This window comes from Triplophysa dalaica, chromosome 24 (assembly GCF_015846415.1).
Source record: "Triplophysa dalaica isolate WHDGS20190420 chromosome 24, ASM1584641v1, whole genome shotgun sequence".
NCBI classification, from domain to species: Eukaryota; Metazoa; Chordata; class Actinopteri; order Cypriniformes; family Nemacheilidae; genus Triplophysa; species Triplophysa dalaica.
The window spans coordinates 13921420-13939739 of record NC_079565.1 but is presented as its reverse complement, the minus strand read 5'-3'; the positions used below and the strand labels follow the sequence as shown (position 1 = coordinate 13939739).

The following is an 18320-nucleotide window of genomic DNA, read 5'->3' as shown; positions in this document are numbered from 1 at the left end:
ATAATATGATGTATACGTAAAATAAATCCAAAATATACATTTGAACACGTGAACAGTTATATTTACATTTGGAATAAAATCAATAGTGTAACATTACATTTGTACTTTAATTGATAGTTTAATATCTTGAAGTCCTTAAATAATTTTAATTCAAAGAAAAATCTCACACATAATGTCATAAAAGCTGTTTAATGTTTTGTAAAAATTCATAAATACAGTCATCAAGCACTAAAAAGTATTACGGAAACAATGTATTGAGACGTATCACATATATCAAAATTCATTAAAGTGAAATTCAACAGACTGAAACGTCGGATTGTGCCTAATTTCCTACTTGTAAATATAAATGTCTTTAAAATGTATTCTGAATTGCTTTATCATAAATTGCAACTTTAAATTGAAATGTGCTACTACAGTTATAAAATTCAGATTAAGAGAAGAAAATAAATATACTTCAACATGATGACTGAAAGGCACGCCAGGTTAAGGCACTGAATCATAAACTGACTGGTCAAAATTTTACATTCACATTTGATATGACCAGTTTAACATTCCTATGCGCTCTCTTCTAAACTGGAAAAATATACATGGCATTGTTCATAGAAAACAACTTTATTCAGAACTTAAGTCAGGATGAGGTGTCTCTGTTTATCAGTTCACTACTGTCCTGAAGACATACGGAAGGCGTATCATTACCACATCTCAAACAGAAAGACCCTTTCGTTCATGAGAGGGGAGCTACGGCATGCTGTTGGTGTTCCCTGAATCTGGAGTCTCGAACAAATCTCTGACAATGATCTCACTTACTGCGAAAAGAACAAAAACATAAGAACATCAAGAACACGTCTGGGTTATAACAAATCCCCCCAAATTCTCATTGCCAATAAACAATTGCATTTATACACGCAATGCAGCATTTGTTGCACTTTTGAATTATCCTAACTTACTTTTATATTAGCCTTCTTTTTTATATGACAATTGGACAATCCTTGCAATTACATTATTTTTTAAATAATATGTAACAAAAATAAGCCCAAAATGTGTTACACATTGACAGATTATTTAGGTAATTTCCTATACAGGACTAAAAAAATCAGCTACATTTCATTGTATCTGTATTACATCCATCCGAGGACACACTGTACATCTCACAATCTTTGATGTTCCTCTGCAGCACTTGAATTTAAAGCATGCTTAAGTTTTTGCACAGAATCTTTTACACTTCACAGTTCGCATGGCTGTTAAACCACACAGGCTGAAACTGACTTACTACTGTTGCTGTAGCCTGCTGTACTGCTTTTAATGTTCACATTTCAACTAGTTCCTCAAATTCCTCTTTGACAAAGGCAAAAGTAATGAAAAAAGCAACAAGCTTTGCAAGATGACACGCATCACCGATATGAAACGAGAAAGAGCGTATAGAGTGTGGGTCACAAATACCATAAATAGAAAAGATCGCTGTGTGCATTTGGACAAGACTCTGTTTGAGTGTAGATGAAAGAAAACACACACATATTCTGGCAACGAATGTGCACGATAGCGGACAACAGCACTCACTCAACGGGTATTCCAGTCCACTGCACCTGCCCTCTCCAACACGTACAAGTGCTGTTGAGACACAGTGACGGTGGGCCTGGTAAAACAGAGTAGTGGAAACAAAAATACACATATTCTGTCTAATGATTATTTTAAATATTTATATTTTGGTATCCGTGACCCGAGGGAGTTCGGATAAGCGGTAGAAAATGGAATGGAATGGAATATTTTGGTATGTTAATTTTGGTATACATAGCGCTGCTAGTCTCAGCCTCAGATGTAACGCAAACCGACTGTTGGTTTAAAGTCTGATGCACAAGGCACACTTTTCTGGAAACACGTTCAAAGTCGTCATTTGATTGGTTGAAGTTCACAGGATTTCCGGGAGACGTGCGTGTCGCGTTCTTCAACGGTCCGCTAGGAAACAACACTAAGCCTTATGATGAAAAAAGAAAGCTGTCGTGTTTACAACGGTTGCAATAATAATTCATTACAATCGACTAAAAGCTTTAACGCTTGATGCTGTTAACTTTTGACATGTTCATGAATGTACACCGGTCTGTTACTGCGGGGACATTTCCACACCTCTAAACATGACGGGGTGGCTTTACCTGTCAGTCATATGGCCTCTTTGGAGGGCCTTGGCCAAAGAAAGCGGCGATAAATTATGCGAGACTATAGGGCTGCCAACTTTTTGGAGGGTTGTGTGGTGGTGTTTGCATGGATGGAGGTTTGTGGAGGACTTTGGGTTGTAGAAACACAAAATGTCAATACATTTAATAACATAACTCCCGCCTTCTTTAATTCCTTAAGGTCATCTCACTTCTTTTTGCATCATGGTGTGCTCTTGTGTTGTAAAATGTATGCAGCCTCAAAGTACAATTGGGCTTTTAGCTGTTATTTCACACAACAGAAAAGCTTAGGAACGGCCCTGCTTGAGAAAATGGCAAGTGGCGTCAGACCATTGGTATTTTACTGCACGCAACATTTAGACACGATTGTCGGAATTTGCCCCCTATTGGCAGTCGTGCGAGGAACATTTAGTTTGAATGTAAACCTACGCCAATACAAGAAAAAAGCTTAATCCAATAAAAGGTGCTGAAAAGCTTTCATTCTCCCAATATTTGCCATCGTTAAATGTTAAAAAAACAATAATATATAATAGTGGTGGGCCGTTAACGGCGTTAGTGAGACTCTTATCGCGCGATAAAAAAAATGTCGCCGTTAATCTATTCTCAAAGTTGGGTTGGGAGCTGGGTCTATACTACGCAAGCTATGATGACTTTCACCTTGATATTTTAGCGCGGATGTATACCAGTTTAACTGCACTGTACGGGGCGAGAACGAGATTTTTCAACTCGCGTGATTCGCGTCATTCGCGGAAGCAGAAGCCGCCTCATCATCTCATAACCAGGGCTTCATTTGCGCGTTTCGCGCCGCAAGTAGGTCTATTGGCTCTTTGCATTAACATATAAATCACTCGCACTTGACACGCCATTCGCGTTTGGTCTGAACACAACATAACGTTACTGTGAAATTACCGCATCAAACGTGACGTGCTAACATGGATGCAGCTATGAAGCCGCCGGGTTTGCTTCAGGGAATATTAATTTTTAAGAAGCTTCCCAATAGAAACATCGACAAGACTAAGGTTGTTTGCACCTTGTGCAATGCGGAATTGGTTTAAAAAAAACACTTTCTCTCAACAGGTAGTGGTCTACCTTTAGTTGAAACCAGTAACTTTGTATTGAGATCTAATGTATTATGGCTCCTGTATGACATATCGCTTGTTGCTCCCTCACTCTTTGTAAGTCGCTTTGGATAAAAGCGTCTGCTAAATGACTAAATGTAAATGTACTGTAGGAGCTCTTCCAGTCTCAAGTACCACCTAAACTCAAATCATCCCTTAGCTAATGCGGAAGTAAACACAAGTTCATCTTATTGAACATAATTTAATTTTCATCACCAATTATCATAGTAAAACAGCTTTCTCAAGCACTTTGTGATGCATTTTGGAAACAGGAAATGAGCCCCTGGTCTAATGCGCCACCTGGCTTGAGAAACCCGCGTTTTAGTCATTATTTGGGTAGCACACATATTCTGAATGCCTTCGGCAGAATTCAAATGAGCCATTTTAATCTAGATTAATCTAGATTTAAAAAATGAATTTACTAATATATAATATATATTATATATTATATATTAATATATAATATATAATACACCACTAATATATAAACATATAATAGTAAATTATTAATAACCAATCAATTTTAAAGGATTTGCATGTTACTGACAAAGGTAAACAAAAAAAGGAGTAACAATTTTCTGTTCACACATGGTGATTTCAGTACACTGAAATGCATCACTTCCGGTCGTTGAGTCGTATGACTAACTTATTATTAGACCCCCTTATTATTAGTAGTAACTTGTTCCACAGAAATCAATACCGATATTGCCGATAATTTATCCTGCATCCCTAGTTATTTTATAGTTGGCCCAAACTGGACTCAAATAGTAAAAAGTATGCTTGCTCAACTAGTTTTATAGTACATTCAACTAAAGTTTTTCAATTAGTTTAATATTTGAAAACATACAGCAAAGATCCTGTCAATTAAAATTGAAGTATTTACCCCACGTTTATAAGTTCTTTGAATTAATTTGTATTATCTGTGAACTTAACCCAGTGAAAAGGCAGCTTAACGCCAAATGCCTGGCAGCCCTAGGAATTTATTCTTTCATTTTATTTGTTTGTGTCTATACGTCATATTTGTACGCACAATGAAAAGGTATTTAACAAGAAAAATTGGCTAAAAAGATTATCCTAATTCCGACTTCATATATATTTTGTACATTGCATTTCAATTTAATTATTTCATTTAAATGACATTTTTACTGTTAAGCTATATATTTAAATTAAATTAGATGTAATTTGTATCATTTAAAACAAACGATTTCTTTTAATACATACTATTGACACTAATGACATATACCAATTATACAAATCAATCTATCTCATATTCTGCTATGAAAGTGGATTAAATAACTAATGTTTTTCTAGGAAACAAACAGAAATAGGCACCTTTATGAGCAAAGGTCAAGTCCATATATGCTAGAAGTTTTTTTCACAATACATCTGCGTAACACTAGTGTCGGATTAGCCTCGACAATATATTTAGCTCTTTCTGCGACTCAATGCAATGCCAGTATCCTCTTTCCCACTGCACTGCGGGATTGTACACTATAATTAAACACACACAGGGTGGCAGCTGCTAGCTTTACTCAAGAGTAAACAAAAAAGTCTGGCTAGCATATGGCACAAACTAGCAAATATTTTGTTAATGCGGCTTGGGGTAAGATATTGACCTAGCATGAGATGCAAACAAAAGTGTGTAATATTACCTGAAAACAAATACTATCATAATAAACGAGTAGGGTCATTTTGTTGAGTGAAAATATTCATTTCTGTGCTTGGGTTCAATAGCAGAGGACTTCTTACCTTAATCCACAATGCAAAGCTTGAGCTGTCAGGAGATATTTTGACCTTAACTGTAAAGTAACCTGCAATTTTATGTTTCAAACAGAGAAACTGATCGAGAGAAAAAAAGTTACATAATGACTGCACTTAATATGTTCTAGGTTAAAAAAACAAATACATCTACACACTGTCACATACACAGACAAATAATTTTTGTCCATTCGAATGTCTTTACAAATGTGTGCTAGTGAGTGTAATTTTAGTAAAACTGTCTAATTCTTTCTATTACATCGGACTACATTTTTACGTGAATGTTTTTTTTGCCACACCTGCAAATGGGATGTGAATTGATGAAATTAACCGGCCATACAAAAATCATACTGACCATCAAACTGTATTTAGCAGACTATTGCTTTTAAAATACAGTGTGCCATAATTTTACTTCTAGAGCTGCCGTAAAACGGGAGTTTTATTCAATCACCAAAGCCCAATGTACTTGCATTTGGTACTTGGCAAGTGTTAACTTTGTACAGACAAGGTTAGTAAACAGTTCTGTCACACTAGTCTGTTGTTTAAGGCGGGGTGTCTGATTTCTTATTGCCGTTGTTGATGTTCAAATCACCAAAACATAGCCACCCCTACCCCCATCTTTCGCCTTTGTCAGCGCTCGGCTCAACTAATGTCTGTCCTGTGTACTGTGCACCTTACTGCTGATTGGCTACAAGGTGGTTTTGTACTCGGTCCGACTTTGTCTTAACAGAAATTCAGAAAAATTCAGAAAAATTCAGAAAAATTCAGAAATCGGACACCCCGCCTTTAATGTACATGATGCTCAAATCTTGCCATGCGTTATATGACCTGTAAATCAACTAATTTAAAATACATAACAGCTTAACCCCTTTCACTTTAGAGCCTTACCATCATCAAGAGTGATGTCCTGTAGTCCAATGGTCTGAAAGGTTAGCTCTTCCTCTTCCTCTGGTTCTGGTTTAATGCTTAGGCTCTCTTCATCGTGTGAAGATCTGAAATTTGATGTGGCTGTCTTTAGTGATGTAAGTTTATGGGGATCAGGGTCCATCAAGGCTTCCTCAATAGACAACGAGTGTGAAGGCACTTTAGTAAGAGTATGCTGAGGAGACATCTCAGAAGAGGTGAACTCTGGAAATTGGACTGGAGTGTGGATACTAGACCTATGGACATTTGAGCTAGTTATCAGAGACTGGCTGCATGCTGGGGGGGGAGCGAGGTTTTGGATTTGATTATGACTGTGTTCTGAAGGCATGCCTTGGTGTCCTTTGCCTAGTTGAGGAATTGGTTGCTCAGGATACAGTTGGGATGAACCGTCACCAATAGGAAGAAAAGGCTGTCCTTTAGAAGACAGGTTCTGTTGAGGTGTGTGGTATGAAGTTTTTGTAAAGTCCACTGTTGGGTTGTGAAACATGGAGTGGACGCCAGCGCTAAAACTGTTGTTCGCCTGATGAGAATGGTTTAGATACAATGGATCCTGAGATGAGAAACCGAGATGAGCTGAAGAACAGACAGATCCTTTGGACAGCAGCCATTGCTCAAGTGGTTGAACCTGGTCAGATGGTATTTGGTCTTCACTTGTGATGAGTCCAGCTGGGGTGGTAAGATGGTCTTCAAGATTATTTGTGACAAGGTCCAGCTCCGAGCTAAACTCCTGCTTTACCTGCCCTGCTTGAATGAAGATGTTCAACACAATACTTAAGTAGCTTTCATTAAATTGAGGTCCCAGTTAAGATAATAAAAGTATTAAGAAATGTTCAGACCAGTTCAATACTAGCAGGGTCATTCTCACAAAACCACTTAAACATCATGGCAGTAAAGCTTTTAGTGGATTCTCGGTAAAACATCAAATATATATATTTTTTTCTACCAAAATTCTCATTACCATAACACGTCCTAATTTATGTACGACTCTATGTGAATGATATGTTGTAATTTAAACAATATAAAATATTAATATTAGTCAAATTTAAATATTCTACAAAAAACAATATTATGTTCTACCAGATGTTCTTCACTGACAAAAAATGACAAAAAAAGGTATGTCCATGACTGATATTATCATCCTCCTCAATCATCATCCTCAAATTTTTAAAGGATTGTTTGCACACAAAATTATATACATAAAGTTTGATTTTATGTGAAGAAACACCAACCAATACCTTTCAAATGGCTACTAGGTTTACAGATTATTTTATATTTTTCTAGTTGAAAGCTTAATATTCCCTTGTCACGCTGTGCACACAACTTTTTTCATGCTTATTACCTAGATTTTTTACCAAATTTACACCTAAAAAAGTGACATGTATAAATCTGTATTAAAATATACTTCATTAAAGTCCCAGTGAAAAAAAAAGACAATTATTATTATACAATTATTATTTCATGAAATATTGCAGCATTTATAGTAAAAAGCTTATCTATGTGGGTCATTTTCTTTTTAAAATTCATGTACCCTCATAATCTTCAATTAAAATCTGAATTGACTATCCATCTCAAATGACGTATAGGAAGAAGCATCCAGTAACTCCTCCCCTTCAACTATTAGTCTGCTGCCAGTTTCATTTCAAAAGGCAAAAGCTGTTTTTATGCATCCAATCAATTTGCAGTGAAAAAACGCAAGCAACGCCCACCAATTTTCTCGTTTGAAATTCCTTTTCGCTTGGAAATGTGATCGAATACGGAAGTATAAACAATTGAAACTTCCGGTTCATGGGGACTTTAATGTCTTATTATGTATGATTATGTATGATTAATACAAACTTTTTAGGCATCATTTCTTCTGTTTTTTTTAAACATGCAATATGATGGACAGTTTTAAATGGTTTTGTTAATGAGAATTTTAAAGGTCTAAATTTCGTTTCTTCATGTCTAAGTGGACAGGCCAGAAAAAATATGAAGTGAACTAGATTTCATCTAACAGTCAAAGCTCTACTACACATAAGCAAATATACCTGAGAGATAAGTGAAGAAAAGTGAAGCACTTCTCTTTCTCTTTCCATTGTTGACGTAAAACTGCACCTGGTTGGAAGAAGCTGTGGATCTCTTGTAATATGGAGGAATTTTCACCACTATGCTTGTCTAATCAGGTTAAGAGACAGAAAAACTTCAAACATGTTGCACCTCTATAGGGATGCTTTTATCAAAACCATTATTTTTGTTGTTCAAATAAAACAAGAATATCTAGGAATTCTATATGCTCAAAACAGAAAGAAACATAGTTACTTACATTATTGCTCTTTTCTTGTATAGCTTTCACATCAACCTCCCATTGTATTTTACCCTCTACAATGGAGAAAGGCATTTTTGTGATTATAAAACAAAACACCTATAATGTATGATAGGACAAAAGTTTAAAATAGCCTGGGATAACTCAACATTTATGTGAGTCACGTACCAGATCCCTTCTCTAGAAAGACGACTGTTGACTCTGGGTTGATGTTTTGGCCTGTGATGAGCATTTCCTCTCCTCCGGTAACAGAACCACAGGTGGGACTAAAGCTGTCCACCTGGGGAAGTTCCTGAGCTAAGCGTTGAGCTAGTGAATAGAGAAAAACAATAAATTATGTATCAATATATTCCTCTTGGTATTGGCTACCCGGCATTACGAAAGTCACTGTAGTTGTCTCGCAAAGTGATACCCAGGAGCTGCAGACTTACGGTTGGTCTCGTTTGAAAAAAGAATAGTAGATGATTATTGTTAAGATAAAAAAAATACATAAACACAAAAATGTAATAAAACCAACATAAAAAAGTTTATGTTTTTCTTTGATTAAAAAATCCATAAAAAAATATCGGTGGCAAAAGGATAACAAAAAATCTAAGCACACCAAAGAAATCTGTATCCTAGAGTCTTAGACCTTTCCAATTATATATAGTTTGTCATGATTCGATTAGAAATGACATGCACTATATTGACGCAAACTTAGGTGTCCCGTCTACGGAACGGGTGACGGTAAACAGGCTACAGGGATAGTTCACCCAAAAATGAAAATTCTGGTATCATTTACTCACCCCAAGGTTGTTATAATACAATATCCACACAGATCTCATCCCCCTTTGACTCGTATAGTATTTATTTTCCCTACCATTGCAGTGAATTGGGGATGAGATAGGTTTGGTTACTGACATTCTTTTAAATATCTACCTTTGTGTTCAGCAGAACAAAAAAAATGTGTACAGGTTTGAAACAACCTGGGGGTGAGTAAATTGACAGAATTTTCCGTTTTGGTGAACTATCCCTTTAAATAGTCTGAGGAATAGATATAATTGACAATAACAGCTACTTTTTCTGCAGATATAGACGGTTTCATCGGACGCGCGTGTACGGACTGCAGCTAACTTCCGTCTGTATTTGTTAATCGGTTTTGCTAGTGGTAATTTAATGAAACTATTTATTTTAATTTATGTTAGTTTATATTTTGTTTGGTATTTTAATGTATAATAGTTGTATTTAATAACACTTGTTGATTTTTGTTGTATGCTAATTTTATCACATATACAATTTGTTAAATGGTTCTTGTAGTTTTGTCGCATTTAAAGAAACCATATGGTACGTTGACATCTAAAGGTTGAGCTTGGTATCGCAGCTTCTTCTCGGTTTCTTTTGCTTGTTATCAGAAATAATCTACAGGCACTCTATTGTTTGGGAATGTGTACCGGAAGTTAAGCGCAGTCCACAAACGTGCGCAGTAACATTTGCTTATGTTGTTGCATTGAAACCGTATATACAAAATAATTGTATTCAAATATGTATCCAGTAAAATGTCTTCTAAAAAGATAATGTCTCAAACTAAGAAAAAGAAATGCATAAAGAAATGTTGTTATATAATGTCTAAATGGACGTACAGCACTCGATGGGTACAGACGCCACCTGCAGTGAGAGAACTTTCCCATTGTGCTGTGGGATGTGAACACGGAAGACTGCACGCACACGTGTGTTTTTACGTCCAATGTCTGTTTCTCCCTTTCGCAACTCGATGTCAGAGTTACGCAGCTTCAGGATTCCACCACAGTCAATGCTTTAAAAGGAAAAGTGTATTTCATTAGACTGAAAGATTGTTTAATTACAGTACACTATACAATAAAGGTCCTTGAAAGGTTAATGACAGCGATGCCATAGAAGAACCATTTTTTGGTTCAACAAACAACCATTCAGTCAGTGGTTCTTTAAAGAACTATCTCTTTCTTACCTTTTTATAATCTGAAGAACCTTTTTTTGTCACCTTTTGTGAAACAGAAAGTTCTTTCGATGTCAAAGGTTCTTTATGGAACCATTCGGACAAAAAGGTTCTTCTATGGCATGGTGAAGCACCTTTGTTTTTAAGAGTGTACTTCCGTGAAAACTGCAATCCGCAATCAAACTAAAAGATTGAAAAGTTATTTTCATTCACTGCGGTGCATTCAGCCAGCCATGTTATTTAAAGGCAAAACAGTCTGCCATGTCAATACATAATTTATGCAAAAACACATTCTCTCACTGATTGGTGCAAGGCAGGTAAATGTAAATTAGTGGTGACTCGGACAGATACCTGGCACACATGTTGTTTTCAGGCAGGAGAGGTATTTCCAGAACTTTGGTGCAGGCAATCACTGTCTCCTGACTCGGTGTGGCAACGGCTTTTCCTGTAATCCTGTGCACCTGATAAAAGGCGTGTGGCCGAACATAACGCTCGTCTGCTGTCCCAATGAACATCTGTAGGCTGACTGCTTTCTCATTATAGCCTATGAGCTGAAAACAAATGATAGAGTGAACAAGCTTAATTAAGCTGTCTCAAACCTTTAATAGTATTTAGTTTTTGAAAAACCTCAAGGCATTTTTTTCATGTCATTTTCTGCTTTCTTCTTTTAAGCCAGTTTTCAAAGTATGTCTTTCGTTCTCTAGTTTTGCATGTGTTTGTTTTCGAAGCCTCAGCTCACCTGTTTCGCTGATGGCAGAAAGCGTTGCCCATTTGTGTTGTGGGTAACTAGGGTCAACAAACTGCCCAACATGTGTAACTTAAGATCTTACCACAGAACCATGTTAAAAATACCACAAGATATCTGCATCTAACGCTCTGGATCAATGAAAATACTATAGAAATACATAACAATCACATGTATTTCTTTCTTATTACAAAGGTATATAAAACAACTGATTAGCTCAAATAACATCAATAGTGATTTATCTCACAGAATAAGCTGGTCCAAATACGTACCAGAGCAGATGCGAGATGAGAAACACACCCTGAGGTTAGGAAGCAGCTCGCAACTTACCCAAACAATGAAAACAACGCCTGTGAGAGTTCAGTGAACAAACCCCTATGTGCACAATGCAGCCTGACTAACAAAAACAACACTAAAAAGAGTCGCTAAAAATAGATGTTATGATTCAATAATTAACTATAATCAATAAATTACATTTTAGTAATGTCTAATATCGCCATTACCTGGCAGCGACAAGTTGCTTCACAACACAATGATTAGCCGTTCAACTTATTAGGTCAATATACAAACCTTTATCACGTTTAATCAAGTTTCACATCTTTTAATTTTTCCATCTAAAATAGTCTAACATAAATATGTTAGACAATAACAAAGATTTTGGCTTGGCAAACTTGATTTCTAACAATGCTGTGTTTAAAGTGTGGCCACAAGTTGAGCTCAAGCTCTAAAGGGAAATATAGCAGACAATGAAGCTGCAATTATATTTTTGGGGGGTTAAAATGGAAGTTTTGTGTAATTTTATGGTTCAACGTGGCATTTGAGGCAAAAGTAACGAACTTGCAGCTTTAAACAATCTTTTAAAATTTTTCTTTAATTTTCTTTTTCAGGTCATCTGCTGTCATAGTGGAAAAACACTTTGAGCAGAATCTTGCAGAGCAAGTTCAAGTTACACTGTCAACATGTTTATAGCTGCCTGTATAACAACACATACAATTTAACTGCACAGACATATGAACTTAAAGGGAAACTCCAGCCAAGAATGAAAATTTCTCCATTTTTATTCACCCTCAAGGAATCCTAACTGAATACGACTTTCTACTTGAAGAAAAAAGCAGTCAGAGTTATAATACCACATATCCTTTTTCTTACACTTGGTAGAATGGATGTGTAGCTCCAAAAAGTGCGTCCATCGATCAAAGAGCAGCTTGACATAGCTCCGTGGTCTTCTTAAGTGAATCAATGCATTTGTTTAAAGGGCATCTATCCTAGAAAATGCACTTTTAAATGTTTTTCTAACGGAAACTGAGTTGCCAGCGTGTGTGCAAAACCCCCTGTAATTATACAAATCCATCTATTCTTCTTTTTGCAAACTTCTTTAAACCACAACAGTGACACAAAACAGGCTGTTGGTAATCTCTCATCAATGTGATGTCACATTGTTTTACGCCTGCCCATGACCGTGTAGTTCCACCTTCTGCCAGTGACATGCTGTCAGCTATTTTCAGGCAAGAGCAGATGTACCACTAGCCAACGACAAAAATGTATGAGAAAAAACAAAGGTGTGCTGTAAAAAATTCTTTATGTTCCATTAACGCAGGAGCCGGAGAATGCAAAGAGCTCCGAGGGGCCGGAGTTATTAACGATCAAAAATCCCGGACGGGACGATGATGACTTAGCGTTCGTGAAGAATTTACTTTTTCGGATCGAAAAACCAACATTCCATTACTCCGGTTCGGAAAGATTAAATGATACGAGCCAGGACTCGTTGGTAAGGTCTCCGTGCGGCTTCCGAACGACACCGACTGTGAGTCGATGTGACCCCTAGGTTGGACGCTAGGTCCCGGTAGCTGGAAAGGTTGAAAAATCGAAGCTCCGGGACCCGGTGGCGCTGCGGCTGGAGGCACTGCGAGCCCGGCTCGTTGGTCGGGACCGCCCGGAAGAACAGGCTCCAGCCAGTCACCTTCCGCTGAATGTATCTCCAGCTCCCGGGGGTCGCATATATATATAGTCTGTATAGCATGGGTTTCGTACCGTAGAGTGGATCAGTACCAACCAGCTGGTCGCGATAAAGCTTCATCTCCGGAAGAATTATGTATTACACATCGTTTTTTAATCTCCTTTCTTAAATAATGTGTTTAGCATGCTAGCGAATGTTGTTAACATGTTCGCGGCTAAACCTTAGACTTTACAATGGTCCAAAGACAGGTCTTATGTCATAGCATTAGTGTTAAAACGCATCGCGCCCATCAGTTCAGAAGACCTGTGACCAACATAATTTCAGTAAAGCTTATTCATTACAACAAAAGAAAGCTATAGCAGTGTCTTTCTTATAGCAGTGTCTTTCTATAGCAGTGTGAGTTTAGTGTTTTCTCATATGTCTTAAGTGCGACAATACTAAGAGCGGATAGAAACAGAGTGTGCATTTGAAAGACAATAAAGTTACGCAGAAATTGCTAATCACAACGTAAGAACACTGATTTCTGATCTTTACATACCTGTCTGTCATATACAAGTACTCTGAATGCATGTTTTGCCTATATCCGCGTTTATGTCTATTAGTAATATTCATGCACATGATTAATCATCAATGGCCAACAATTCATACAGCAAATGGTCAGCATATGTTGTTCTATCTATGTTTTTGTCTTTTCCATTTAATTCATATTTTTTAAAAAGGCATTAAGGTGATTTTTATTGCAGTTAGTGTATGGATTTGGATGGACAGGGCTTTACAGACGTAAAAGCACTTTTCACCACATTGCTTTTCTTGACGTCATCCAAAGCACATGTGTAAGCACTCTACCTCCTGTTATGCATACGGGGAGGGGAGCAGAAGCTCCTTTGCATTTTAAGAGACACATACAGAAACGGCACGTTTTCCGTGCAGCCACAAATGGCCATGTTCAACATATTGTAATGACAGATATGTGGTGTATTTTGAGCTGAAACTTTACAGAAACATTCTGGGGATACCACTGACTATTTTTACATTGCAAAAACACCTGGATTAGCGGCCCTTTTAGAGAAATATCCATATTGAGAGGACTATTAACGTTAACCTCTAACTTCCGTTATCCCTCGGCTGCGCGTTAACCAGAGGCTTGTTCTTCTGGCAGATGACGATGATGAAAGCTACTGCATAAAGAAGACGGTATCCTTTTGTAACAAAACGAAAAATGCCGCGTTTGTCACTGCGTTTGTCATTTGCCAGAAAAACAAGCATCAGGTTCATGCTCAACCAAGGGGTAATGAAAATTAGACATTATAGATAATAGCACTCTCTATATGAATATTTCTCTTAAACAAACGCATCGATTCGCTTCAGAAGACCTTTGTTAAGACCACAGGGCCGTGTCGAGGAGTTTTTTGATCGATAAATGCTCTTTTTGGAGCTTCAAAAATTGCCCCACATTCTTCTCTGTGGAAGAAAAATTATACGTGTTATTATAACTCAGACTGCATTATTCTTCAAGAAGAAGTTACATTCAGTCAGGATGCCTTGAGGGGTAGTAAACATGGGGAAATTTTGTTTCTTGGCTGAAGTATCCCTTTAACACCATGGCCCCTAAACTACAATTTCTTAGTCAATAGCGTCAACAAATGGAAAAGTCAAACACAATGACTTTCAAACAGGTCTCCCAAATATACACCCATCACCCACTGTTTGGGCAAACAATTGTCCTTTTCACAGAACCACAGTGTTTACACTCATCGGGACATCATCCTATGAATGACTCACTAACAGTGAACATTACAGTAGAAGGTTAGGGTAAAGTACTGTAGCACTGGAAAAATATGCAATTTTGGTAAAATAACATTTATGGAAGGTTGATCTTAGAACTGAAGCCTGACCTTTACAATAGGGTGTCTTCCACATTCAGATTTAATGGCCCCTCGACTGCCTTCCGTCTCATAATGGGCTCTATGGTGAGGTTTAGGTTGGATCTCCATCTTTAGCTCACACTGACCAAACTGACTGGGCAGTGGACAATCCAATGAAGGTAAAGATGAGGACCTGAGCAGATAAGACATACCAGCAGAAGCTGTAACAAACAAGTTTTTTCCCACTGGACAATGAAATAGAACACATTCAACCTTTTTTTCTAACATGGTTCAAATGTTTACCTTTACAGTACCTGTATAAAGGAGTGTTAACTTGCTTAGGTTTGGCCCAAGAGAATTGCCTTGGAACAGATAAGAAATGTTCCATTATCTCCTCTTTTCTTAAAGGGGGAAGGGACAGTGCTAGACCTTGGTCTTGAAGACCAGAGTCCTGTTGTCCATGCAGCAGAGACGCCTGATCCTGGTTGTGGTTAGTCTGATATGTTCTCCTAGTTTTTAATGGGATGTCTTCATCCAACAGAAGTGTCTGGTGAGCGCCTCCCATCCACGTCTCCTCAGTGACACTTCCCCGAGGAGAATGAGAGGGTGTGGCATTGGGCGAAAGGTGAGGAGACGGCAAACTGGGAATGACCTCTGCGCTGGAATGACGCCTTTTTCCACATGGTGAGTTTGGACGAGAGGAAGGGCGTGAGGACGAGGATTGGGGACAGGGACTGAGCCATGTATCCTCAGTGACGCTGGTGCGGGGTGACTGATAAGGCGACAGTGACTGGGCGTATTGATATTGCAAAGACTGTTGCTGGTGTTGGTAACGGTACCATACGTCATCTCCATATGTGGCCAAATAGCTGGGTGAGCCATAGGGGGAAACAAGTGGGGACACTTGAGGAGACGCTTGGGGAGAGTTGAGGGGGGACGGCAGCGGAGACGCCTGAGGTGACATTAGAGGAGAAGCTAGACGAACTCTAGCAGCTGCCTCATTCAACTCTGCCTCTACATCATCATAGATGTGCGAGAACGATTCACAAGACGACGCATCAGACAACCAACTGCGGGAGGACAAGCTGCTGCAGGGGCTTGGACACAGTGAGGACGTGTCCCGGTAGGACGGTTCTAGGGGGAGGAAGAGCTGGTCCCTTGATAGAGAAGCACCAGCGTCCTCACCACAAGCACCTGCTGACTGGTCCAACTGGTGGGCACCTAGGTCCTGGTGGCAGCTGGCTGGGATAGAAGTGATCTGGATGCTTGGACAGTCGAAGACCCGGCTGGGAGACTCCATGGGTTGAATATAAGCAGGATGAGGGGTGGCATAAGGCTGGGTTGAACAGCTGTCCTGCTGTCCCGCAGGATAGCCGGGGCCGCTGGCAAAAAGAGGGTAGCAGTTGGCGTCATCATCCAATTTGGATTCTAGGGTAACAAACAAACAAGAATATTTTAAAATAAGAGCACTGAAGATGCTATAGCCCTGATATTAGTCGTGAAACTTTACAGCTTACTTTATAACATTACGCATTTCAAAGGAAATTCGACTGTTTATTATAAACATATGGTGCAACATGATTGTATTCACCAGGATGTAGTCAAACGCGAATTCACAGAAGCAGATACTGTGGAAGAACGTAGCCGCAACCAAGTCTCTACAAAGTTTAGCCATTGCTTTATTTCACTTAAAGAGCAGTAATCATGTTTTTTTGGAAGATTGATCATTTCTAAAACCCATAGATTTACTATAAATACCATAGTTAACTATGGTAACTGTTGCAAAACCATGGTCAATTTTCGCAAGAAGAAAGTTAAGGTAACGTGATACAACTTGTTATTGTTCCCATAACAGCTGGAAAGGCTTTATTACAGAAAAAAATGCCTATATATTGTATAGCATTATTTTAATTTATAAATTGTTCTATAGCAATATTTTTATTGAGCATGGGGCTTATGAAAAGTCCACATTGGTTCAGAGGTGAAGCGAAATGAAATTGAAAGAAATTTTAAAATTGGGATTTCCAGGCTTGTTAAAGTAATATAATTTTGTTAAACTTTGAAACTTAACTTCTTATAAATTCTTGTATTCAGAAACAACTGGTACGGTCTTGGGAATAAGATGGTAATAATTATTTAGGCCTACCCTGTTGTTTCGTAGCTTAACCAAAAACAACCAAATGTTGTCGACTGCCAAGTGAGATTGGTTACGTATATTTTGCAAAAATCAACTACACTTTAAAGTTGCTGCTTATTCAGACAAGCGAGCAAGCTGACAGCTGTCAAAAGTGCAACAGTAGCTGACCACAAATATCACACACACTGATCCACAAGCTACAGATGCTACTAAACTGATAACACTCCACATTCAGCAGTCAGTTCACAATCCTCCAAACAATTATTATTTTTACATATGTAGGGTCACTAATGTACATCTTATGAACGTATATTTTTACTTTACGTCTCTCCGGTCTGTTCTAAATGTATTTTCTGTAAAGCTGCTTTGCAACTATGCAAAGTGTTAAAATGCTATAGGAATAAAATGAATTTTAAATATACAACAATAACAAATGTGACTTCCTGAATTTGTTATCAGCGAGGAATTAACGCACAAGCAACCTACAGATAAGTACAGTGTAGTTACAGTGTAACAACTACAACAGCTTGTATAGGAAGTACAAGTGTAGTACTATTGCGGTACCAGTGTTTTGTTTACAAAGAAATAAACAACCAGAGAAATGAAAAACTGATGGTATTGTTTGCCTAATGTTTAAGGGATTTTGGGCAATAAAATAAAAGTTCAGTAAATGTACCTGTTATTGTAATTTTAAGTTGTTTCGAGAAAGAGTTTTGACCTTCCTTTCAAGCGCGTCAACTGCACAAACTGACACATTTGATGCCGAAAGATAAGGAAGTAAAAACAACGTTCATTTGCCTAGAATAATGCACCGATCCGAATACGAACACTTCTCGAAAACATTACAACCCATGCTCGACGGAACCACAACGCTTCCATTGCTATCGCGCATTTCGTTCGCGTCGCGTCCCCTGCAAGTACTGTACAAACCTGTATGGGCCAGCGAGGGTTGATTGTGACTGGTCTCCCCAAGAATTAGTCTTAAGTCCAGTTCGTCACTGTAGTTAGAAGACATTTCATCGGAGAGCACTGCTCCACTTCCTCCAGTTAAACTCCAAAACTACATGTATGTGAACCAGAACGCGACCATGCGTGCGCAGACGTGAGATCGTGCGCTCCAACTTTATACGATCTGCAGCAAACCAGGAACACTCTTCAAAATATCGTTTTTGTCCTCCGAAGTTGGTTAGATCGAGCCTTTGATCTCGTTTCTTTGGGTTTATGACGTTTAATGTCGTGTTTTGTGTTCATCTGCAGTCCCGCGCGTACGTTGAAAGCTAAAGTTACATTGACACTCCGTGCTGACGTCACGGCATTTGACAGACTACATTCACTCGAAAAGGAAACACCGACTTCGTGCGCGCTGCGCAAACCGGTTGGAGTATGACATCCATG

The 18320-nt window shown here is 38.2% G+C and overlaps 1 protein-coding gene across 2 annotated transcripts; it reads right to left on the bottom strand.

Annotated features, from left to right (window-relative positions):
• Positions 1–170: 170 nt before the first annotated feature.
• Positions 171–18224, bottom strand: nfatc3b (nuclear factor of activated T cells 3b). 2 transcript variants are annotated; one of them, XM_056739590.1, is made up of 10 exons: positions 17856–18224; positions 15103–16216; positions 14819–14981; positions 10573–10772; positions 9890–10062; positions 8439–8579; positions 8271–8326; positions 7996–8122; positions 5933–6712; positions 171–806 (listed from the first exon to the last, which is right to left on the bottom strand). In XM_056739590.1, exons 1-10 carry the CDS (start codon positions 17938–17940, stop codon positions 739–741), a joined length of 2907 nt encoding a protein of 968 aa, XP_056595568.1. In that variant the 5' UTR covers positions 17941–18224; the 3' UTR covers positions 171–738. The 2 variants fall into 2 exon arrangements, with proteins under 2 accessions (XP_056595568.1, XP_056595569.1); XM_056739591.1 differs by having other exon boundaries at positions 5933–6709.
• Between the last annotated feature and the right edge of the window lie 96 nt (positions 18225–18320).

What these genes read in the sequence shown, in the direction of transcription:
- nfatc3b (XM_056739590.1), bottom strand. Translation starts at nt 17,940, where the DNA reads ATGTCTTCTAACTACAGTGACGAACTGGACTTAAGACTAATTCTTGGG. An exon ending in GAAGACACCCTATTGTAAAG is followed by an intron (nt 10,773 to 14,818) that starts GTCAGGCTTCAG and finishes ATTTGTTTTCAG; the next exon opens with CTCATAGGCTATAATGAGAA. An exon ending in GTCTGTACCCATCGAGTGCT is followed by an intron (nt 8,580 to 9,889) that starts GTACGTCCATTT and finishes TCTATTCACTAG; the next exon opens with CTCAACGCTTAGCTCAGGAA.